The sequence below is a fragment of the Capsicum annuum genome, chromosome 7 (assembly GCF_002878395.1).
Source record: "Capsicum annuum cultivar UCD-10X-F1 chromosome 7, UCD10Xv1.1, whole genome shotgun sequence".
In the NCBI taxonomy this organism is placed as follows: domain Eukaryota; kingdom Viridiplantae; phylum Streptophyta; class Magnoliopsida; order Solanales; family Solanaceae; genus Capsicum; species Capsicum annuum.
This window is the reverse complement of record NC_061117.1, coordinates 121,731,719-121,756,557: the sequence shown is the minus strand read 5'-3', so window position 1 is coordinate 121,756,557 and position 24,839 is coordinate 121,731,719. Positions and strand designations below refer to the sequence as shown.

Genomic DNA, 24,839 nt, shown 5'->3' with positions numbered 1-24,839 from the left:
TAAATTTATTTTTTTGTAAATTTGAACTTGATAAACAAGTAGTAACTTCATGTAATATTATGTTGTAAATATTTATGTAATTAACAATTTAAAATTTAAATTAAAACGACATACCCAATATACTCCCACCTTAAAATTTAAATTAAGATTATAAAAATAATATATTTTAAAAAATGGGTTGACCCATGATGGCCCGCAGTCCAGTGTGATGAGTTACGAGTTAGACGATATTTTCTGGCCGTCATGTTGATGGGCTATCCTGGCCCGTCAAACTACAAAGCCCGTTTGGGCTAGTCAAATGGGATGGGCTGGCTGGGCTAGCCCGCATTGACAATTGTATTCAAATCAATAATACTGGAACCAAGTAAAAGTGAATCATCAAAATGGGCTTTTGCAAATATCAACTCAAATAGCATTTTCTACAAACAAACAAATGCAGAAGCGTTAGCAGCCGGTATTCTCTTCTGTCTCAGGTTCACCACTTACAAACATCACCATGTCAAGGAAAACATCATCATGATGAGACCTAACCAAGAGGATGTGAAACATTTCCTAGGTGGTTATTTCTTTACAGCATTCAGAGCTCAAAAGCTGCTTCGTCATAAACCTATATGAGCAATGGTAAGGCGCACATGCTGTGCCTAATCCTAGCCGCTACATTGGTGATTAAAAGCATCAACGTTTATTTCAGAGTACCAAGGCAAGAAAAAACTCAAAACTGTGGAGATCTCTTGTTAGGTGAGACTAAAGTTCCTGGAACAATAACCTTCCCCAAGGGCCTAAACTCTATTTTTCCTGGTATTTTACCAGATAAAAGGCTGCATAAAATTGCCTTATCACTATTGAGTCATTATACAACCAGAGTGATCCTTTTTCAACCTTTCAGTAACCTGACCTGGAAACCAAGCACATGGCATGAGAAGCACCGATAGCTAGTGAAAGCACGTTATGGTTCCCAAGTCCATCATCCTCCATAAGAAACTTGACTTCAATAGGAGATGACTGTTTCTCTGGCAGTCCTGGAACACCCAATTGACAATCTTTTGCATAGCCCCACATGTACAGTTTCCCACCATCTGTCACCAGTAAAATTAATCGTTAACAAGCATTACATCATTTGTACAATAAGCTAAAGATCATACAACTACGGACAATGACTTATTGACCAACAGGTCTCTAAAGCAGCGAGGGAAAGTGGGGAACAATTGGATGAGAACAATTTTCTTTCAAGTCATTTCTTCATAGCTTTGACTTAACGGATGATAGTTTCTGCACTAGTCTTGTGCTATGCATCTATTCGAACAGATTGTGACATGTTTACCCGTTATAGCTGCTGACGATGAACCTCCACAAGCTATATAGACGACTTTCTCATGGGCCAAAGCCTCAACCGGGATAGGAACTTTCTGGTTTTGAAGAGAAGAAGTACCCAGTTGACCATGGCCTCCATGACCCCATGAAAGCACTTCTCCTTTATCTGAGAGTAAAGGATACTTTTAACATAAGTAGTTCAGATACATAGATGAGAGACGCATATAAAATAAAGTAATTTCATTGTAAGCTACCCGTCAAAGCTAGAGAATGATATCCCCCACTAGCTATCTGAGTAACACGAACACCTTTAAGGCTTGGAACTAGTTGTGGTTTCCAACCACTTAATTTGTCACCTCTTCCGAGCTCATAGTTCGAATTGGCTGAGAAAAGAAGAGACCAGAAATGTTATTGATGTTACTCACGAAAGAAAGGTCACATAATAATAAGATGTTCAAACTACTCCCAAAAAAATAGAGAAAAAAGAAACAATACTGGAATACCCAGTCCTATACTAGATAAAGTCAAACTCTGTCTATTCTAGAAATTAGCACAAGAGTTGAGATTATCCTTACCTGTTTCAAAATAGAAGTACAAGACTTGATACTTACTTCTTTATAATGGGGAAAATCCCAAGAACCAAGGGCACAAGATTTTGAAACTCGCAGATAATGGGTCCGCCCCTCTACCCTTATCCATTTAACTGCCAGGCTTTTATCTATATCACATGCTGTTTTATTACTACATACAAAGCCACGGGCGGGGGGGCAATCCTTGATGCTTCATCAAGTTTGTTTCTAGGTCTGGTTCATTATTATGGGTCTGTTTTATAATTAAGCTGAGGCACTAAACTTGTTAGATTTTAGAGTAATTTATGGTTTAAAAAAAACGGGCAGTCCGGTGCACTAACGCTCCCGCTATACGCAGTGTCCGGGGAAGGGCCCCACCACAAGAGTAACAGATGATCTGAAACAAATATATACACATGCATTTTGTAAGTGGGAAGGCTCAAATTAAAATGCTAATGGACAAATAACTTCAATCAAATAAAATGCATTTAACATTGTTGTACTAAACATATATTCTTTCTTTTTAATAAAGGTATCAAGTGGTATATATAACAAAAGCAGCATCAGAAGGTGCTGAAAATAATTACAAGTTCACCAAAGAGTCATCAGGATACTGTCAAAAGCTATTCTAATCTAGTCGGCTGTGTCATTACTATTTTCCTATAAGATCTATCAAATCCCTTATATACTCCACGAAAAATCCTGTTTAAACCAAAATATTATAGACTTAAGAGAATTCCTCCTAATTTTATTGGTTGAGTTGCTTGTGTCTTCAAAATGAGTTAAATTTCTTTCTTTCCAAGCTATCCACCTTATGCAGGTTGGGATCAGCTGACACCGATTCTCTTCTCCTCCCCATTTATTCTGCCTATACCTTTCCACAGTCATTGAGTAACTCAAAGGTAGGGTGTGACCCAACTAACACCTAAAATACAAAAGAACATGTACCATAGATTTGCATTTGCCCTGCAGTGGATGAAAAGGTGGTCATTTGTCTCCACATCTATTCCACATAGTAGCCATCTTGTGCAAATCTGAAAACGTCTTAGTAGTCTTTCATGTGTAAGGCATGCTTTTCTAACCACTAACCAGGTAAAACAGTAGATCTGTGGAGGGATTTTGATCTTCCAAATGAGTTTCCAAGGCCACAACATTGTATTAGAAATGTTGTTCCCGTAAGCAGACTTGAGAATTAAGGAGCCTTTACAATTCAACATCCATATTGGCTTGTCTATTGACTTTGTCGTGGTCTTGAAAGACTCCAATGTCTGTAATATCCCAACTATTCTGTCAATCTCCCAATCATTTAGTGCTCTTCTCAAAAGAAAGAGTACATCCTTGTTGGTCCCATACCTGGTTGATCTTGGCTTGTAGTCGTAGACTAGTAGAGTAAAGATCTGGGAAAACAACTCTTCAAAGAGGTCTACCCGGTCCATGCATCATCCCACAAGCTAATTTTCAGTATGTTGCCCACCATAAAATAAATGTAGCTCTTGAAAGTAGGACATAAGTTCTAAATGATTCTCCAAGTGATGGTTCCATAGGTAGAAATGAGCTCATCTGTTGTCCAATGGTTAACAACCCATACTTATGAGCTATGAATGTCTCCTCCATAAGGAAATGTCTTCAAAATTGAATCTCCATGGCCATTTTTGTAGCAAACATCGGTTGTCGCAGGTGGGGTTTCTTATGCCCAAACCTCTTTGCTCCATAGTGAGTTAAAATATCCCTTTAGACTAGGTTCATGCTTCTTTATCCTTGTTACCTCGCCATAAAAAGTCTCTCCTAAGTTTGTGTCTAATCTGTCTTCTACATTTCTGGGGAAGTGAAACAGGCACACCATGCAGGTGGGAAAGGCATCTAGTGACAAGTATTTGCTTTTCCACCTCACTGTTTTTTTGTTGCATCTCCCAGTCACATCATTTCAAATTTCTGTGGATTTACTTTTCGCACCAAATGGCCTTCCTAAATAGGTTGTTGGGAGTGATCCTGGCTGGCAGCCAAGGTTTTCCCCAGCTAGTATAGAGAGATCAGGCACCTCATTAACAGGAAAACGAGAGCTTTTGCTCCAGTACATGTAGGCTAGAGAATGCTTCAAAAACAGTGACACTGAGGTGTCTGATTTGTGTCACTTCAGCCACACAAAAAGAGGAGAATAGTCTGCATAAAGCAGATGTGTGATCTCCATGCGATGCCCTGGTTGTTGATAGATCCAAAGCCTCTGATCCAGTTGTTTGAGCTTCAGTCTAAGCATGTGATTGAGTTCCTCCATGGCAAGGACAAAACGAAAAGGGGACATGGGGTCCCCTTGTCTTAATCTCTGCTTGCGTGAAAAAATCCTTCATTGATTAGGACTGAGAACTTCACAGTTGAGACGGAGAAGAAGAATATCCCACTTCTCCATTTTTATCCAAACCCCAAATCACTTAGAACCTTCAATAGAAAAGACCAATTGACATGATCAGAAGTCTTACCAACATCAGCTTGCACAAGATTCAAGGTACTTTCTGTTTGTTCATGGAATCTATCAATTGATTTGATAGTAGGGTTGCATCTATGATTTGCCTCCCTTTGATAAAGACCATCCGGTGGTCATTGAGAAGTTTGCCCATGACAGTCTTTAGTCTCTTCGTAACAAGATTGGATATGTTCTTATATACTGCACGTATTCAGCTTATAGGTTTGTAATCCCTAAGCTCTTCTGCTCCACACTTCTAAGGATCAAGGCAACGAAAATAGCATGTAGTGATTTCTCAAAATACTCATTCTGGTGGAAGTTGTGGATTGTCTGCATCATGTCAACTTCGATTGTATCCCTACAAGTTTTGAAGACTCCAGTTGCGGAACCATCTGGCACTGGGGCCTTTTCTATAGGACTTTGCTTGATTATTTATAGCACTTCAGCATCAGAGGAAAGTCTATGCAGCCATGTTTGTTCATCTTGAGTGACCTTAGGACATTCTGTGTGGTCAAAACTTGGCCTCCATGTTTCAGTTTCAGAGTGTACGTGTTTGTAGGAACCACAATAGCTCTCTTGATATTTTCAGGTTGCAAGACCTCTTTACTTCTAACAACCAGTCTGTCAATTGTGTAGTACCCCTTTTGTGTGCCTTTTGTCATCCTGTTGTAGCCATTGAACCCTTGATTTTTTTCTCTAACTGGCTTCTGTATTAGTAGCCAATTTTTCCAATTCAACCAAAACAGATGTTTTAATCATCATTTTCCTCTTCATTCAGCTCACTGTCATCTTGTGTTTGATCCAACTCAGCTAATTCATTAAGAAGACTGTTCTTCCTGTTGAGCAGCTCACTGAACTTTGTTTTACTCCATCTTTGGATGACCCTTCAAAAGTTTGAATTCGGTGCTGAAAACATGGTCAGGAAACCATATACCACAAAGCTTGACTATCATAGATGGATTTACTCGGTACAACTTTCCACCCCAAGCCACCCATTTTCGAACTTGAAATAGGTCTTTCGTTGCTCCCAGATACCACATTCAAACAAAAGAGGTGTCTGATCAGTATTAACCCGGGCAGGATTTTCTGTTTGATGAGTCTGAAGGATTCATTCCACTCCATAGAGTAAAGAAATCTAGCAAGTCTGGCTGCACTATTGTGATTAACCCCTCTGCCCTATAGAAATCTAAACATATATCCTAATGAATAATGATAGATAAAAGAATTCGAGGCATATTCCTAGATAAGTTATCAATCTAATTAAAGTATCTATCTCTACCACTTCCCACGTGTCTGATTATGGGTCTATATTCCGAGGCAACTCATAATTAACAAGATAACAAGAAGCTCACATATAATTATGTACATGACTCAGTCCAAAGATAATAGACTAAGATTCGCTCGTGTACCTACAATCATTCACATGCTTGAATCTTGTATAATCAACATTAATATGATTAAAAGATGTACCTGTCTAATTAAATATAAATTCATCTTCGCAGGTTCGAACGATATCTATTCATTTTGAGTTCAACTACCCAAATTGGTTGAATAGGTTCACTATTCATTCATTTTGAGCTTATGTTTTTTCCCCTTCAAATTTCGTTTAATGTATCGCACATGCTAGGATAATAACATGTATGTTGTTTTAAGAGGTTTAGGACTGATTGACACAGGATACACGTGTTATTTATGTGCCCACAAATTAGTATCTGTGTGTAACCACACATACAAATAGATAATTGGATTTAGGTTATTCATTTGCTAATTGGAGGACGTATACATTCATCAACAAGAACAGACACTACTTAAAATTTGTACATGTTCAACGAATTTGTCCTTCAGTTTAGAAACGACCCACTAACAAATGTTGAGTCTCACAAAAGACTTACAGTGTCCATGCAACACAAGTTGACCCTTTTGCAACCTGCAACCTACCACTTAGGGAAATGAAAGAAAAGATCCAAGCAATTTGTTATCAGATGACAGCAATTAATGAACAGAATCGTATCAGCTTGGGAAGTGAAATTTCTCGGATAGCTTGAGGTGTGAGACATCAAGATGCTCGACTAATCTAGAAGGAACGGCCGAGTGTAACACTAGGATTATGCTCCACAACAAGGCATTTGGATTAAGACTTAATTATCACTTAATTTGGTATAAAGAAACCAATACAACATCCAAGCCATATTATGCCTCCACTTGAAGTCATCATTACGCATCAGTACTCGAGTATGATAATAGAAAGACAGCATGTGACCTTCCTTTTAATTTTTTTGGTAAGGATCAAACATAAATAATGGTGTCACCAGGAACAAACCACCCTTCCTTTGAATAGATTGACTTCCCTTAAGATCATCATAACAAAAAAGCTCAAAAAGGCGATAGTATCTTACCTCCCCAATTCCAAAGCTCTCCCTCTTCTAAAAGGGCCATTGTGAAAAACCCACCACATGAAACAGCAGCTACACTTGCAGGAAGGGATTTTACTTTCGAGGGGATGCTAAGACCACCTGCTTCATTTGGGCCTCGACCTGGACCAAGGCCCAATCGACCATCCCCTTCATCTCGACCCCAAGTATAAAGCTCACCTATTGGCATCAAGTAAAAATTTGAACTCCAAGTGAATGAAAAAGAAACAGCACTAATTTCCTATGTTGCTCAGACTCTTCAAAAATTTCATTGGGTGCGTGTCGGATCCTTCAAAAGTAGCGCACTTTTGGAGGATCCGACATGGGTGCGGCAACATTTTTGGAGAGTCCGAGCAACTTAGCTAATTTCTACTTCACATCCAAAATTATTGAGTTAAAGAAAAGGAAATAATTAGAACAGTAAGTACTTCACGACATGCTCCCTCAACAAGCAATTAGCCTACAAAACTGAGTTTGATCTGTAAAAAGGTCGCTGACTGTAAGGAGAAAAAAAATCCGTTGACTACATATTCCCATGCTAAATACTATTAATCTTCATTGGAGCATTTACAGCTATCAGCTATCAGTTTGATGGAAAGGTGAGAGCTTCAAGTCTGTTTCTTGTGCACCTCTCATAAACGCACCACTGCACAAAAGAGGGCGGAAAATGCTTCAAGCACAAAAACTCTGACCTACTTTCCAAAATGGGTTGTCGAATGACGAGATTCAAACTACAAGTCAAAAAGCTATTAATCTATACACATTCTCATACTACAATTTTTTTCTTCACAAATAATACTGGTGTACCCTAAGGAGAGAAAATTTGACGAATAAAGTCCTTTTCTAACAATTCTTGCAATTGGTATTTCAACTCTCTCAACTTTGCAGGTGCCATATGGAATGGAGGAACAGTAATGGGTCAAGACTCCGGCTCTAGGTCTATATGAAAGTCAACTTCCCAATCTGGAGGCATACCCAGAAGATCATCCAAAAATGCTTTTAAACATTCACATATCTCATTGGAACTAGCTCTATAGGAGGTACTATAGAATTATCTTCCCGAAGCAAAATAGCTCAGATTTACCCTCTGTTTGCTTTTGGTACCAAAATACCCTTGATGTCTATTTTTTGGGCCACAAATGCCTCCAGATGTCTACATAAGCCCTTTAGATCACTGACATGGGAGTCCAGCATGGCAAAAAAGGGATCAAAATTGCGCTCGAACGATCAGAAATATAGATCAATTTTACCCTCCATTTGCTTTTGGTACCAAAAATAACCTTGCCGTCTATTTTTTGGTAGGTTTAATGGAATCTTCTTTTGGGTTGCGTTTTTGGTGGGTTAAATGGATTTGTTTTTTCTTTAAATGTCAATGCTAGAATATTTTTGAAAAAAAATTATAGCTTCAACTTCTCACTTCTGAGGTAGTGGTATAGACTGCGTACACTTACCCCCAGACCCCCCTTTGTGGGAATATACAAGGTATGTTGTTGTTGTTTGTATAGCTTCAACTATTTTTTTTTCGAGTTCAAATGGGTTTAAGTATTAGGAAACAAAAGAATTATTTAAAATGAAGATACATTTTCAAACCATCACAAATTAAGTTCGAGTCCACAATTATCCCAAATTTGTGAAACCAACTTCAACATGCAAATAAAGTAAGATTGTTTGCAAGTTGTTAAACAACCGGCCCCTAAGCTAAGTTGCTATGGAAGAAAACATTTACTTAAAAGTCTTTGTCAAGTCAAATTATGTCACAAAAATTAAAATAAAGAGGGTATTAGTAATACAAAGAAAGATGAAAAATTTGAACATCCTTTTGCTTAAATATATCCGATGATCTTTCTCTAATGCAAAAATTAGACTATTTTTAGAAAATGATCATTATTTTAGGTACCATACGTACAGTTATCTTGATCTGTAAAAGAAATATCAACATAAACCTAATAAGTCATGCTTATCAACTATTGATATTAATAGCTTTTTTTTTTTTTTTTTGAGGAAGGTAACCATACTAATGCTTAATAGCAGAGAAGGCTAGTTCTTCTTATATTCACTTTACTTGCTATTAAAGTAAAGTTAATAGCAAAGAATGTTAGTTCTTCTTATTCACTTGGCTTTAGTTTATTTTATAATTTGGCCTTTTGTACTTTTGAATGTATATTTTTCTACTTATTAGTTATTCAGTAGAATCTTACCTTGCATCCTCTTAACATATATCTTCAGTTTTCTTCCAGCTCATTAACCACACCCTCTATCTTTGCCCCGCCGAAAGGAAAAAAAAAATCGAAAAATAAAAATAGAGCAAGTTGTGTTCATACTAAGTTAAGATAGAAGATTTATAAACCCATATATACACCATGAGCTACCTTATTTGAACAAAAATAGGATAAGTAAGAATAACTTATTGATAGAATGAGTCCTACCATCACAGAAATGTTAAATTAAGCAATTTTCAATAGTTCAAGGGCTATTTTGGCCCTTTTATGCCAGTTGGACTGTTGTGTCAGCTCTAGTGGAAAGCCTAACATTTTATGGGTAATTGTGGTCCAGAAAATATACGTAAAGGGTATTTTTGATACCAAAAACAAAAATGGAGGGTAAATTTGAGCTATCTTAAATAGTTCGGGGGTGTGTTCGACCCTTTTTCAAACTTTTAAAGTAAAACTTACACATTTCACCTAGTAAAATACATAAAGAGAATTAAGTTCAATTTTACGCATTAATCAGAAAAGTTCAAAAATTATAATCAAAGGGAAAAAACCTGTCCAAATAGTGGTAGTATCATACAAATGGAACAAGGTGTAATGAAGAACCACCTGTCCTCTACTTTGATATCATTTTTTTTAGAAGGTCCTCTACGTTGATATCATGACAAACTCCTTTAAACAAAAGGTTTATTTCTACCGATAAGGCAATGGATTTCAACAACCTAGGCATGCATCAGATGGGACACCCAAAAGCACGAATTATCAAACTCAAAATACCACTGGCTACTTTGCATCCAAAAGTATAAAAAGAAAAGGGTATCAAAATGGTTGAAATTCCGGCTACATTTTAAATGGGTTGGTTATCCTATCATTTCAAAAGTGGGTCAAATAAGGTCTAACATATATTATACATCATAAGTTATGGATAACCCACGGATAATTTACAACTCATGACTTAGGACATAACTCAAATTTTTTACACCCTCTTTCCTAGTAATTTACACACAAAGGGAAAAAAGAAAAGTAAACTAAGGGTATTATTTAGTGTGTCTTAAACAAAAGGTTTATTTGTACCGATAAGGCAATGGATTTCAACCACCTAGGCATGCATAAGGTGGGACACCCAAAAGCACGATATCAAACCCAAAATACCATTGGCCACTTTGCATCCAAAAGTATAAAATGTAAGGGTGTCAAAATGGTTGAAATTACAGCTATTCGCCCGATCCAAGACATTTTAAATGGGTTGGTTATCCTATCATTTCAAAAATGGGTCACTATGGATCTCAAACATATTATGATGTTATGGATAACCCAACGATAATTTACAGCTCACGACTTAGGACACAACTCAAATTTTTTACACCCTCTTTCCTAGTAATTTACACACAAAGGGAAAAAGAGAAGTAAACTAAGGGTATTATTTTGTGTTTTTTAATGGGAGTCACATCATAAGAACTGGGCAAGTAGTATGTTTATTTAAAAGATTTCAAATTTCTCATTCTAAGGACGCTGACCTGTAAATATTCTTGAAAACCTTGATTGTATACAAAAAATTATTTGCACTGACAATATATAAAGTTATACAAGTAAGATATGTTTTCAATTGTATTTGTTTAGTGTGAATTTACTGTCATCACTAATCTGAGAGTACTTATATCTTCTACACCAATGTTTCCCTTTTTCGTGATTAATAGAACTAAGATTTAGTTTGCCGTACTTCTTAAATATTTTGAATAAATTCATTTATTTTATTCTCCGAGTCAAATCTGGTTAAAAGAAGTACCAACATATGAGATTTTGATTTATCTGAAACATATTTTGATTTATCTGAAACATACTTTTTCATAAGTACTGAAAACAATTATTCTCCATGAAGAATCTCAATGAAAAGTACCTAAAATTAAATAGAAACAAGAACTAACCATAAAGGAAAAAGAAAAGCAAGATAAGAAAGAGAAGAACGCAGATTGAAGGAGAAAAGCTCACATCTTATTTAAGAAGCAATGGATAATACGGATATCCATGGATATCCATTTTTTAATGAAGAATATGGATATCCATATTATCCGTTGGTTAACCCACCTTTTACCCGTATCAAATGTGGGCGGGACAGATATGTTATCCGTTTTCACCTAATCCATTTTCGACTAGACCCAACTGTTTGCCACCCCTATTAAGATGTAAGGCCTTCTATACAACTGTCTTCTCCTTTTATTCAACAAAGACCTTTTCCCTTTTCCAAATTATTACTCCCACATCTACCCCTTTATTTTTGGGAGGGAGGGTGTAGGTTTTGATGCTTGAGTGAAGGGAAAACGAGGAAGTAACCAAAATTTCCTGTACTTGTTCCAATGTAACAATAGACAAAGTGTTAGCAGAATATGTCATGTATTGGCAATATAAGAATAATAACTCTTGAGTTCCTCAAATGACAACTTCTCTTTCAGCACTCTTCTACAGAAACATTATGGGATGCTATCCATGAAACATTAATTTTTCCCCTTTTGCTTCAATTTCTATTTCTATTGGACAAAAGGGATACGTACAGGTATAGCATAATCATTTAGAAATAGCATCAAGAAATGGTAACTAAATCCTCTCTTTTTGTTCTTTTCTTGGGTGGCTGGTGCAGATATCAGTGATAAAGTTGCCCTACTTTGAACATAAGTGTGCATAAAGAAAAAGAAAGGATGGACATAACTATATTGGGCCAACCATTTTATAGCTGTGTTTTCTGCATTTTTTTCATTCTCAGAAGCCCTTTCAAGGAAGTTAATTGCAGGTTACTTTTACTTGATGAAGTCCCCAGGGCTTTGGTTCAATGGTAAAGGTGGGCATTTTTTCATTCTCAGAAGCCCTTTCAAGGAAGTTAATTGCAGGTTACTTTTACTTGGTGATGTCCCCAGGGCTTTGGTTCAATGGTAAAGGTGGTACAGCAAGGATGTGTGTTACGTGTTTGAATCTTGGCTGGTGGACCCAAGACCAGTATTTAAGTAGAGGTGGGAACATTATCCACTGAGTCTCGTGTTGGAAAAGTGAATTCTAGGTTACCAGAAAAATTATACTCCCTCCGTCCCATTTTATGTGACGGTATTTGACTAGGCATGAGTTTATGAATCAAAGGACTTTTGAAACTTGAGGTCTAAACACGCCATAGACATTTGTGTGACTATATCTAAAACACGTCATAGACATTTGTGTGACAATAAATTATCTCATATTAAGGGTAAAATCTAAAATGAGAAGTTTAAAGTTAAATTGTTTCTAAATATAGAAAGATGTCATTTTTTTGAGAGAGACTAAAAAGGAAAGTGTGCCACATACAATGGGATAGAAGGAGTATTACGCTATGATGGATGGATGATAAATATATTCCAATTTACTGAAGGTTCAGTACAAAGCTTCATCCAGAAGAAGTGTTTCCAATTGAAGCTTTTTCTACCTAGGAGAAGCAAGAACTAGCATCTGGATAACTTTGGATTTATCAAGTAAGATGGAGTTCAAAATGAAAGAAGTGACTTTATTGCCAAATCAGTAATCCAATTATAATTACAGATGATGAATCAGCTAATAGAAGTTAAATACTCAAATCAAACAATCCAAAAAAATATAGCAATGGATCATAAAGAAAAGCAGATACCCACATTTTCTCTAGCTGGTGAAGTGTGAAAGCTGAAAATGTTTGAATAGCCCACCTGATTTTGTTATAGCAGCTGTATGTGTCCCACTGGTTGCAACGTGACATATTTCTGCATCCCAAGAGCCCTCAACTAATCTAGGGACCAGCTCTCTATGATAAACTCTATGGCCAAGAGCACCAAAACCACCGTAACCCCTGAAAACTTTATTTTTTCCATAAAACAATCAAGTTACAATGAACAAAACTACAGAATCTGAATTCACCAGTATGTTCAAAGTATTCACCATCAACAACTAAATTCCATCTCTCTCAGTAAAGGAATTATACTTCCATATCAATGTGTCCTATAGCCTTATTTGCTAGCAGAAAGGGTGACAATGTGTACTGTGCGTTACCGAAAAGGGGTGATGATGCCTATAAACACAATCAAACTGTGATAGAGAAGGTTTAAATGTTCGTTTGTGCAGCCATTATGCATTCAGGCATTTTAGATCCACAACTATGATAATAAGCAATTGTTGCCAAAAATAGAGACTAGACATGGATCTTTTGGTTCAGCGCCTTACCTCAATCTTTTCTATACATTCATTTCTAGATACAAAATAAAACTAAGTGAAGGTCATACCACATAGACTACAACAACAACAAACCCAGTGTATTCCCACTTAGTGGGGTCTGGGGGGTAAGATGTACGCAGTCCATACCTCTACCTCTGATGAAGTAGAAAGGCTGTTTCCGAAAGACCCCCGGCTAAAGTCACGAGATATCACACAAACACATAGTACAGCACAGCAGCAGATGACATAACATAGATACGGCACCCATAGGGAATATAAAACAGAGTAAAGCAGGAATGCAGGAATAATAAAGCAGAGGAAAGCACACAGATTCGTAATAAACATGGAACACGGAACACGAAACACTGAATACAGAATCATAACAGGAATACACCCCCACCACTTAATTCCCTACACTAGCGACCCGAACTGGCCCTAATCCTCTGCCGTAATTCGCATCTTCCAGCCCTTCCTATCTAGGGTCATGTCCTCGGTGAGCTATAACTATTCCATGTCCCGCCTAATCACCTCACCCCAGTACTTCTTCGGTCTACCTCTACCCCGTCTAAAACCATCCAACGCTAGTCTCTCACATCTACGGACCGGGGCATCCATGCCCCTCCTCTTCACGTGTCCGAACCATCTCAATCGTGCTTCCCGCATCTTACACTCCACTGAAGTCACACCAACCTTCTCCCGAATAGTCTCATTCCGAACTCTATCCCCTCGGGTCAGTCCACACATCCAGCGCAACATCCGCATTTCTGCCACCTTCATTTTTTGGATGTGGGAGTTCTTAACTGGCCAACACTCCGCTCCATACAGCAAGGCCGGACGGACTACCACCCTATAGAATTTGCCTTTAAGCTTGGGCGCCACCTTCTTATCACACAGCACCCCCGATGCGAGTTTCCACTTCATCCATCCCGCCCCAATACGGTGCGAGACATCCTCGTCAATCTCACCGTTACTCTGGATCACGGACCCGAGATACTTGAACTTATCCCTCTTCCCTACCTCCTGTGCTTCTAGCCTCACTACTACCTCATTCTCCCGCCTCACGTCATTAAACTTACATTCCACATACTCTGTCTTGGTTCTGCTCACCCTGAACCCTTTAGACTCCAGAGTTTGCCTCCACAACTCTAATTTGTCATTCACACCCCGTCGAGTCTCATCTATCAGGACTACATCGTCTGCAAAAAGCATACACCACGGCACCTCCCCTTGGATACGCCGCGTCAACACATCCATTACTAACGCAAACAAAAAGGGACTAAGAGTAGATCCCTGATGCAATCCTGTCAGGACAGTGAAATGCTCTGAGTCTCCTCCCGCCGTCCTCACCTGGGTTTTCGCTCCCTCATACATATCCTTAATTACTCGTATATATGCCTGCGGTACTCCACTCACCTCCAAGCATCTCCAAAGCACTTCCCTGGGGACTTTGTCGTACGCCTTTTCCAGGTCGATGAACACCATGTGCAGATCCTTCTTCCTCTCCCTATACTGCTCCACCAACCTCCGTACCAGGTGGATTGCCTCCGTCGTCGAGCGGCCGGGCATAAATCCGAACTGGTTTTCCGAAATAGACACTATCCGTCTCAGCCTCACCTCGACCACTCTCTCCCATATCTTCATAGAGTGACTCAGTAACTTAATCCCCCTATAGTTATTGCAACACTGAATGTCCCCCTTATTCTTATAGAGGGGGATCATGGTACTCCACCTCCACGCCTCGGGCATCTTTGCCGTCCTGAAAATTTCATTGAACAATGCAGTCAACCACCTTACACCAGCCTCTCCAACGAACTTCCAAAATTCCACCGGTATCTCATCCGGCCCCGTCGCCCTACCCCTTCGCATCCTGCGGACTGCCTGTCTAACCTCGTCTACCTTAAAACGTCTACAATAGCTAAAATCCCGACACTCCCCTGAGTGCTCCAGTTCCCCTAACACAATAGCTCTGTCCCCCTCGTCATTCAAGAGTGTATGAAAGTACGACTGCCATCTCTTCTTTATGTGACCGTCCTCCACCAACACTCTACCGTCCTCCCCCTTAATGCACCTCACCTGATCGAGGTCACGACCCTTCCTCTCCCTAGCCTTAGCGAGTCGAAACAACTTTTTCTCCCCTCCTTTCCCCTGTAACCCCGCATACAAGCTCTCAAAAGCGGCCGTCTTAGCTGCCGTGACCGCTGACTTCGCCTCCTTCCTCGCTAGCTTGTACTCTTTCCTGTTTACCCGCTTCTCTTCTTCGTCCTTACTTTCCACCAACTTAGCATACGCCTCTTTCTTGGTCTGCACTTTCTTCCCCACCTCTTCATTCCACCACCAATCCCCCCGATGATGTCCGGCCCGGCCCCTAGAAACACCCAACACCTCCCTTGCATTCTCCCTGATGCACGTTTCCGCCCTGTCTCACATACTATCCACGTCCCCCCTACACTCCCACACCCCCATTCCCGCCAACCTCTCCCCTATCTCCCACGCATTCACTGGCGTCAAGCCGCCCCACTTAATTCTCGGTCTACTCTCCTTACTCCTCCGCTTTCTATTCTTCTTTATACCCAAATCCATAACCAAGAGCCTATGTTGAGTCGAAAGATTCTCACTCGGGATGACTTTACAGTCTTTACACAACGCCCTATCCCCTTTCCTAAGCAACAAAAAGTCAATCTGGGTCCTGGCTACCGCGCTCCGAAAAGTGATCAGGTGCTCGTCCTTCTTCGGGAAGCCCGAGTTCACCACCACCAGCCCAAACGCCCTCGCAAACTCCAATAGGGTCGCACCCTCTTCATTTCTCTCCCCAAAACCAAAACCACCATGCACATCCCCAAAGCCTCCCGGTAGAGCCCCGATGTGCCCGTTGAAATCCCCTGCTACAACAATCTTCTCCGAACTGGGCACGCCTCTCACCACCTCCTCCAAAGCCTCCCAGAACCGCATCTTCTCCTCCCCCTCCGATCCCACATGCGGCGCATAGGCACTACACACGTTCAGGGTAAACCCCCGAATGACCAACTTAATAGTCATCAACCTATCGTTGATCCTCTTCACCTCCACTACCTGGCCTCTAAGCTCTTCATCTACCAAGATGCCAACTCCATTCCTACGCCTGTCGCTCCCAGAGTACCACAGCTTGTAACCGTCCACATCCCTAGCCTTAGACCCTACCCACTTTGTCTCTTGGACACACGCAAGGTTGATCCTTCTCTTCCTAAGAATCTTCACTAGCTCTATGGACTTCCCCTGAAGGGTCCTATATTCCAAGACCCAACCCTCAGCCTACCGTCGCTATCCACGCGCCCCCCACTACCCCCCCTCGGCCAAACCTTGGCCTCCCACCCACTCCCGCTCTCTCCCCATCTCCCGCCCCCACCACAGCCCCACGCCCCAACCCCCTCGGACATGACCCTAACCACCCATTACCACCCACAGCCACAACTACACGAAAAAGTAGGAAAATATAAGGATATACCCGGTGGCAATATCAAAGCAGCAGCAAGGAGATACCAGACACACACACGTTCAAAGGGAAACTCCCGAAGCAAAAACTAAGAAGCGACCACAGCAACAGCAACAACAGACAACAGACAACAGGCAATGTTCACAAATCCCATGCAAGTCAAGGTACACGGGCTACTACGAGCATAGTACTAAGAATGGAATATGAAAGAATGAACTAAAATGCAATATAAAATAACGAAATAACAAAGGTTAGAAGTCACCGGATTTCGCTTGGGGCTGCGGCTGCTGGAGACGGCGTGGCGGGTGCAGGCGGAGTGTCGGCCTGTTGGAGACCAAGTTGGCGGCTGGGGACCGGGCGGCAGCTGGTTGAATGCCGGGTTGGGTAGGGGGGGGGGACGGGCAGTGCCGGGGGAGGGGGGGAGGGACAGCTGGGGGGTGGGGTATGAACAGCTGGGGTTCGAACGCCTGAGGGGGGTTCTGAACCGGCCGGCGGGGAGGGGGGGGGGGGGGGGTAGGCGCCGAGGGGGGGGGGGGGGGGCCGGGGGGGGGGGGGGGGTCGGGTCAACACCGGGGAGCGACGACCGGGGGTCAGGTCGGGTCAGCGCCGGGGACCGGAGGTCGGAGCCGGCGGTCGGATCTGGTCGGCTCCGACGTTCAGCGACGGCGCCGGGGCCGGTGCGCTTGGGATGGAGAGGGGGTAGGGAGAGAGAGAGAGGGAGAGCCGGCGACCGGAGGTCGTCGCCGGCGGTCTGGTCAGCTCCGGCGACCGTTGGTCGGAGCCGGCGGCCGGATCGGGTCGGCGCCGAAGGTCAGCGACGGCGCCGGGGACGAACCAAATATAAAGGTGATACGAACCAAAATACGGAAACAAACACAAAGTATGAAAATCGAAAGATAAACAAGGGAACGATAGATAGATAGACAGACACAAGATGATAACAAAAGGACAACCAAAGGATATATTAAATTCAAAGACCTTCCTTTAAACTACTACAAACACCTATCTCTTACGAAGACCGAGAGGAAAATTAATCCACTCACAACCAACATTTCCAAACAAAGTCAACAAAGCTCCCAACAAGCTAAAAGCACTCACAAGTGTAAGCTTCATCAAAAATCATCTAAGAAAGAAAAAGGAAAATCCTTGCTATTTATAGTCATGGGCTATTTATGACAAAACGGAACAAAAGTGATCCTGAACGCCAAATGGGCGCAAAAGTGACCCTAAATGCCAAATGCTCAAAAGGGCGATACTTTGGCACTTTGGTGATGCGCCTCCTTTGCTTCAAGTTATCAAGTATCATCCAAACACGATGTTGCTCAATGGTCCCTTGGGTTGCATCATCGGATATAGCTCTTCTCATGCACCAAGCTATCATCCACACGCGGTATTGTTCTAGTGGGAGCTCCAAAAAGGTCCTCCAAACACGTCCTTGCGTCCTTAGGTGATCATGGTTGGGATCCTTTGGTGTTGACCATGGATATAGACCTTAGAAGGTTGACGCTGATTCAGCTTGTATCATCCTTCCCTTCATGAAAAGGATTCGTTCTCGAATCCAAACATTGTAGCTCATAAGAAGTATGTTGCTCCTTTGGGAAGATCACAACACATGGGAGTTTGTTAATTCCTATCTCTTGAGTCATCTCTTCATCATTCTTCCAATTTTGGAATCCTTTGTTAAGAAATCTGTTAGGACTTCAAGCATAAGTTCGTAAGGAACTCCCCTTGCATGAGGTCACAGGTTCAATTTCCAACAGAGACAAATACTAAGTGATTTCTTCTTGTCTTTACTAGCCTTGGCGGACAAGTTACCTAAAATCTGTTGCTGGTGGGAGGTGGCACATATCCCGTGGAATTAGTCGAGGTGCTGGCTTGAACACAACAGTTATCAAAAAAATCCCCGTGCATCCTGCTTTGAAAGTATTTGTTCATGAACCTGCTCAAGAGGAGGAGTGATACTAGGTAAAATGCTACTATCGTTGTTAGTGAACCTAATATGGAAAGGGTCATTATATAATTGGATTTGAAGTGGTAGAACAACATTTTGTGGAGCTCGATTTGTATTGGTTTGGGGAGAGGGGACATGTTCTTGAGGTCTTGGAGCACAATTTTGGTGGATGACCCCCGATGTAGCGGTAGTGGGAGTGTTTTGTCCAATTGCATTGTTTTAGGGAGTAAAATACCGCAAGTTTGCCATCCTCCCCTTCATGTGTGACCATTTCCCAATCAATTCATTCACATCTTGCCGCAATCCCATGATGGCCGGACCAAAATGTCTAAGTTTGCCCTGCCCGTGGTAGGTTGGATCGCATCTCCCGATGCCATGGTACCTATCAACAAGACACTCAACACAACTAACAAAAACAAGGTTAACATTAGTGAAATCAAATCTCACAATCATTAGTGATTTCACACTTGGGTCGTCTCATGATTAGCTCGACTTTGTTGAACTTTGCTTGTTCTCGTTGGCATACAAAGTGCCAATTTGCTACTCTCGGTTAGAATGGATTCTTGTTGAGAGATCAACAAACGACTCGATTATAAACTAAAGGACTTGAATCAAAGAAGTAAAACAAAGAAATAAACAACCAAAGCACACAAAGAAAATGGACAAGAAAGAAAACAACTAAGTTGGGTGATTACTAGTTGTAAATTAGTGTAGGAATCAAAGTAAAGTAAGAATCAAGGAAAGGGAAACTATGAAACCAGGAATGAGATCACCTTGGATTACCTCACTTGACAACCTACTTGACGGCTTGTCACTAGGTTGACAACTCGTCAACTTCCCCGTCAACCTTAGACAAAATAGGTGTCAAATGTTACCTTACTTGACAACCAACGTTGACGGCTTGTCACTTGGTTGAAAACTCATCAACTTCCTCGTCAACCTAAGGCAGAATAGGTGGTGTCAAGGTTACCTTACTTGACGACCAACGTTGACGTCTTGTCACTTGGTTGACAACTCGTTAGCTTCCTCATCAACCTTAGGCAGAATAGGTGTCAAGGTTACCTTACTTGACGACCAAGCTGACCGCTTGTCAATAGGTTGACCACTCGTCAACTTCCTCTATAAGCACACCACACCTGATGAGGACCACACCTGATGAGGACGAAAATTGACTCCTTGTGGTCCCTTGTACTTTCCTTTGACCCAGTACTTGCCCTTTTTGGAATATTCCTTTAGCACAAACAAGTGCACCTTCTTTTTTCCGTTCCTTTTTATCACACCACACCTTTTTGAGTGTTCTTCCTCAACAAGATAAGAAGACCATGAAGAACACATGAACATTCAAAAATTGACCCTCGACCAAACGAATTCCAAATTCGATGAAATTTTACCCACGAGCTCCTTTTAACTTCCCAGAAAAGATCCAAATGTTTTTAGGCCTCAATTTCCAACCAACTGCTCCTGAAATTAAACCCACCTTAAAATATGAAGGACATCAGGAAGATGATGAGCTTCCAAAATTTCCAACTCTCTCGTTTTAACTCAAAATCGCGCCAAAATTGTGATTCGCGCTCCTTTTGGTATAGGGAACAAACCCCAACGCTTTTTAGACTTCAATTTCACTACAAAATCTTCAGATTTAAGGACCTATTTCCATTTTCTTCAAAGCTCAAACCCAACCATGATAGACCTTTCAAATTAACTCTGATTAAGCTCAAATCTTAGATCCACACTAGACTTATACTAGAACACAAATCTAGTATAAGAAACTCAGGAAAACATAAAAATCAAAACTCAAATTTTTTGGGGGGATTTTCAAAAACGGTTTTGGGAATTCTTTTTTTTGGTAACAAACCCAAGATTGAATTCATGAGAACAAATGCAAACACAAATCTGATACCAAAATGATACGAACCAAAATACAAAAACAAAACACAAAGTACGAAAATCAAAAGATAAACAAAGGAACGACAGATACACACAAGATGATAACAAAAGGACAACCAAAGGATCTGTTAAATTCGAAGACCTTCCTTTAATCCACTCACCACCAACGTTCCCAAACAAACTCAACAAAGCTTCCATCAAGCTAAAAGAACTCGCAAGTGTAAGTTTCACAAAAAATCATCTAAGGAAGAAAAAGGCAAATCCTATCTATTTATGGTCATAGGCTATTTATTACAAAATGGGCCCAAAAGTGACCCTAAATGCCAAATGAGCCCAAAAGTGACCCTAAATACCACTAAAAGGGCAATACTTTGGCACTTTGGTGATGCATCTCCTTCGCTCCAAGCTATCATCCAACACGATGTTGCTCAACGGTCCCTTGGGTTGCATCATCAGATATAGCTACTCTCATGTACCAAGCCATCATCCACACGTGGAATTACTTTAGTGGGAAATCCAAAAAGGTCCCCCAAACACGTCCTTGCGTCCTTAAGGTGATCATGATTGGAATCCTTGGTATTGACCGTGGGATATAGAACTTAGAAGGTCGACGCTGATTTGGCTTGTATCAAAAGGTATGTCTTCAGACTACAGATTGAAACAAATTATCTAAAGTGATTAAATACACAAATTCACATTTTTATCTTGCGCAAACATTCGGTGTGTTCATTCATCATTTCATGTTAAGTTCACAATAACAATAATAAGCAACAATTGTCATGACAAAGAGTTTGTCAACTGGGTAGAGATGTTTTGGCAACTCTAATACTTCTAGATAGATATTATATGTACCTCATAAAACTAGGTAAAGGACACACTATCAAGAGAAACTACACAACTAAACAGTGAAAATCTTATACTCTTTTCTGCTTACAACATCTATATACACAAAGGAACAGTGATAAAGAAAGTTTACATTCTCTTCCACGACATTGTATGAGGATATTCATCTTAAATTCACAAATCTAACAAAGGACTACAAATGGATTTTTTTGGTCCAGCATCAAAATTACTTCAATCTTTCTCTTCATTCCTTTCTAGTTACCAAGCAAATCCAAGTGAAGGCACTATATAAGACTAGACAGACGTTCTTTTGGTCAGGACCCTAATTATTTCAACCTTCAGTGCCTGCACATTTCATGCTATTTCCGAACAAAAGTAAGTGAAGACCATATTTAAAAAGTTACTTTCAAGGAAATCTTGCTAACAAAATTGAGCACTGAGATCTTTCCATTCTCCATGTAACAACAAAAAAGATCAAAAGAGAGTTATAAGTTAATTGTTCCCTTCATTTCTATCATAACAATATCAATGACATACCCCGAGAGAGGGTAGAGTGTACGTTAATTTTTCACTTTCTTCATTTCTACACGAAGCAACAACAACATACCCAGGATAATCTCACAGAGTGCAGTCTAGGGAAGTAGAGTGAACATTAATTTTTCACTTTCTTCATTTCTACAACAGCATACCCATTATAATCCCGCAGACATTACCTCTACCTCAGAGGTAGATAGAGGGGCCAGTAGACCCTCGGCTCAAGACAAAAAGAGTCCACAAAAAAAAAAACAAATAATGCAAGTACAAGAAAGAACAGATATAGAACAAGGTTGGAATAGGTACTGACCAAGTAAAGACTTGGCCAAGAGAGTTCAGAGCAACAGAATGAAGTCCACCAAGAGCAACACTTGTAACAGAATCCAAATGCTCATTCAAAGTGGGAACAAAAACAGGGTTCTCATGTCCAAACCCAAGACGACCCCCATCACCTTTACCCCAAATCCATAAATTCCCATCAACTAATAAAGCTGAATGGAAAAGTCCACAAGAAATTCCTATTTCAACATCCACCGCCTGCCCGTCATCAGACGGAAGACGACCAGGAATAGGAGAAGATAGTTGGAAATTGGGAGAAAGAGAAAAAGAAGCAATAGGAGATGGGTATATTCGAATTTCTTCAATACCGCCACCTAATTGGCCAGAGGCACCACGTCCCCAGGAATAGAGTTGGACGTTGACAGAGTCGGTGGATTTTGAGTCCCAAAGAAGAGGAATTTTGGATGAAAAAGAAGAAGAAGAAGAAAGATATCGCCGCCAAAGGCAAATGGGAAGAGGACGATAAGTGCGGTAATAGAATGCCATCGGCAGAGTAACTTGTTGCTCAGCTTCTCTACTTTATTACGTGTGGGTTCTCCCATTGATGCACCAAAGTGCGCTTTCACCCTGCTCTTTCTACATATTACAAACTTTGCACCCTCACTTCGTTGTATTTATTAGGAAGTTCTTCATAAAAAAAAAAAAAAAAAAAAAAAAAAAAAAAAAAAATTTAGAAAATGTTGTCTAAGAAAATAAGTTAGTTTCTTATTTATTTTTTCATGTTTGTTGGTGAGTGCAAAATATTTTTTGATGTTTGATTGGTGTGTGAAACGTGTTTTTCAGAAAATATATTCTACTGTTTGGCTAGTGAGTGAAAAATATTTTTCAAAAATATTTTTTTTTATTTGGCTAGAGTGTAAATACTTTTTAGGAAAATAGTTTCATAGGCTCCTCCATTCACCCCCAACAAATTCCTATGCTTTCTGATACCCCCAACTTGAATAGTAACTTACCCAAACGTATGAAGCAATGCATTTAGTAAGTTCCCAAATATATATCGAACATGCGGTAATAATATATAATTTTGAATACTTTAGTAGTGCTAGTGCCTAGTAACACTAATCAAGACTAGCTAACTGTTCAACTAGTATACCAACAGTACTTATATCGAGTACTACTTAAACATGTTATGGTTCCAAATGTGAACTTGAGCAGCAATTGTGGCAAAAAGATCACCATCCCACTGGTGGTCAATAGCAAAATGAAAATATGGAGCTAGATAAAACAAATAAAGTTATCATGATTTACTTTAGTTAATCATCTTGCAAGTGCAATGATACCAAATAACATACTAGAATGCATTCTTCCAAACATAAACTGCCAATGAAAATGAAATTAAAATCTATTTTCGAATTTCGAATGCATTTTAACTGGAAATGATGCTATTGGTCTAAGAGATTTTGACCTCACAATACTACATAAAAGAATTACATAAGATCCTTTAATATGCTTGTTGTGATAAAATATCAAGTAATTAAATACTTTACAGGCAAGTAATCAAATACTAAGTAGTAATTAAAATAATTGCATTGCAGACACCTGATAGCCAAATCCCAAATAATTCACAAAACAGAGTATTTAGTAGTAAATACACAATACATTTTCAACACCTCACACGAATAATAATTATTTTCATACCTTATCAAGCTATATTCTTTCAACCCATTTGTTTATCTATCGTTGTCGTTTGAATCTTTCAAACTATACTTACGGAGATTTTGACTTTTCACCATAAACGCCTTGGCTAAAGTGTCAATTTGTACCAAATGATCAAAAACATCACCTAGGAACTCATCGTCATAACCTTCGGTTTCCATTATTTCTTCATACAGCCTCGTCATATCTAGGTGATTATTAGTCATCTTACTAATTGTCATTGCCACTTCTCCAAGTTTAGTTGATATATCACCGACCACATCTTGAATATCCAAAGAATAATTTATTTTGCGAGTTGACTTGAGAAGTTTCACTCTTTATATCTTGCATATCTCTCTTCGTGGATGGTCCTTCAATATCATCATCATTTTCTTTTTTCGAACTACAATCCACGTCTATGTCACCAAATGACTTAGAGTAATCACCCTTAGCTCGATCATTTTTCCACACAAGAGACATTTCATCAAATATATCAATCTTCTTGTCGATGACCTTATCATGACTAGAATGTGCCTACAATACAAAGACAAAAAAGTTGATATCATGATCAGGATATGCCACTATAAGCTCCCTGTAATATAACGACCCTCCAAGTTGTTTTGTGAATTTTCCCTTTTTAACCCTTCTCGTAATTTATAGACGTGAATTTAAGACTTCCGGGAGTGAGTAATGTCGATTCTCTAGGTGCTCGAAGGCGATTTAAGTCATTAATTGGGTTTGCGAGTTTTAATAAAGTTAAACCAGATAATATTCATTCTTTGATCGAGACGACCTCAGATTAGTATTTAATAATTTCAATAGGTCTAAAATATACTTTTTAGTCAATGTGTGTATTTGACTTATTTTCTCGGGGTTACGAATAATATTCGAGGATCTATGAGGTATTTAACATATTATTTTACTTGATGGTTATGGACCAAATTTATATTTTCTTAAGTCTTGAGACCTGTGAATAAGAATAAATTTTAGTAGGAAACGGTTTCCATACTTACTAATAATAA

General features: G+C 39.8%; 1 protein-coding gene across 2 annotated transcripts; it reads right to left on the bottom strand.

The window, feature by feature from the left end:
• Window positions 1-371: 371 nt before the first annotated feature.
• LOC107878031 (RCC1 domain-containing protein RUG3, mitochondrial) lies at window positions 372-22,764 on the bottom strand. 2 transcript variants are annotated; one of them, XM_016724898.2, is made up of 6 exons: window positions 22,154-22,764; window positions 12,658-12,797; window positions 6,735-6,929; window positions 1,566-1,694; window positions 1,322-1,477; window positions 372-1,076 (listed from the first exon to the last, which is right to left on the bottom strand). In XM_016724898.2, the coding sequence occupies exons 1-6, from the start codon at window positions 22,666-22,668 to the stop codon at window positions 883-885; spliced, it is 1,329 nt and encodes a 442-aa protein (XP_016580384.1). In that variant the 5' UTR covers window positions 22,669-22,764; the 3' UTR covers window positions 372-882. The 2 variants fall into 2 exon arrangements, with proteins under 2 accessions (XP_016580384.1, XP_016580385.1); XM_016724899.2 differs by lacking the exon at window positions 6,735-6,929 and having other exon boundaries at window positions 22,154-22,757.
• Window positions 22,765-24,839: the final 2,075 nt, after the last annotated feature.

Excerpts from the sequence above, each read along its gene's own strand:
- LOC107878031 (XM_016724898.2), bottom strand. The coding sequence starts at position 22,668 with ATGGCATTCTATTACCGCACTTATCGTCCTCTTCCCATTTGCCTTTGG. Across the intron at positions 1,478-1,565 it reads TCATTCTCTAGCTTTGACGG|ATAAAGGAGAAGTGCTTTCA; the intron begins GTAGCTTACAAT and ends CTTTACTCTCAG. Across the intron at positions 1,077-1,321 it reads ATCGTCAGCAGCTATAACGG|ATGGTGGGAAACTGTACATG; the intron begins GTAAACATGTCA and ends TACTGGTGACAG.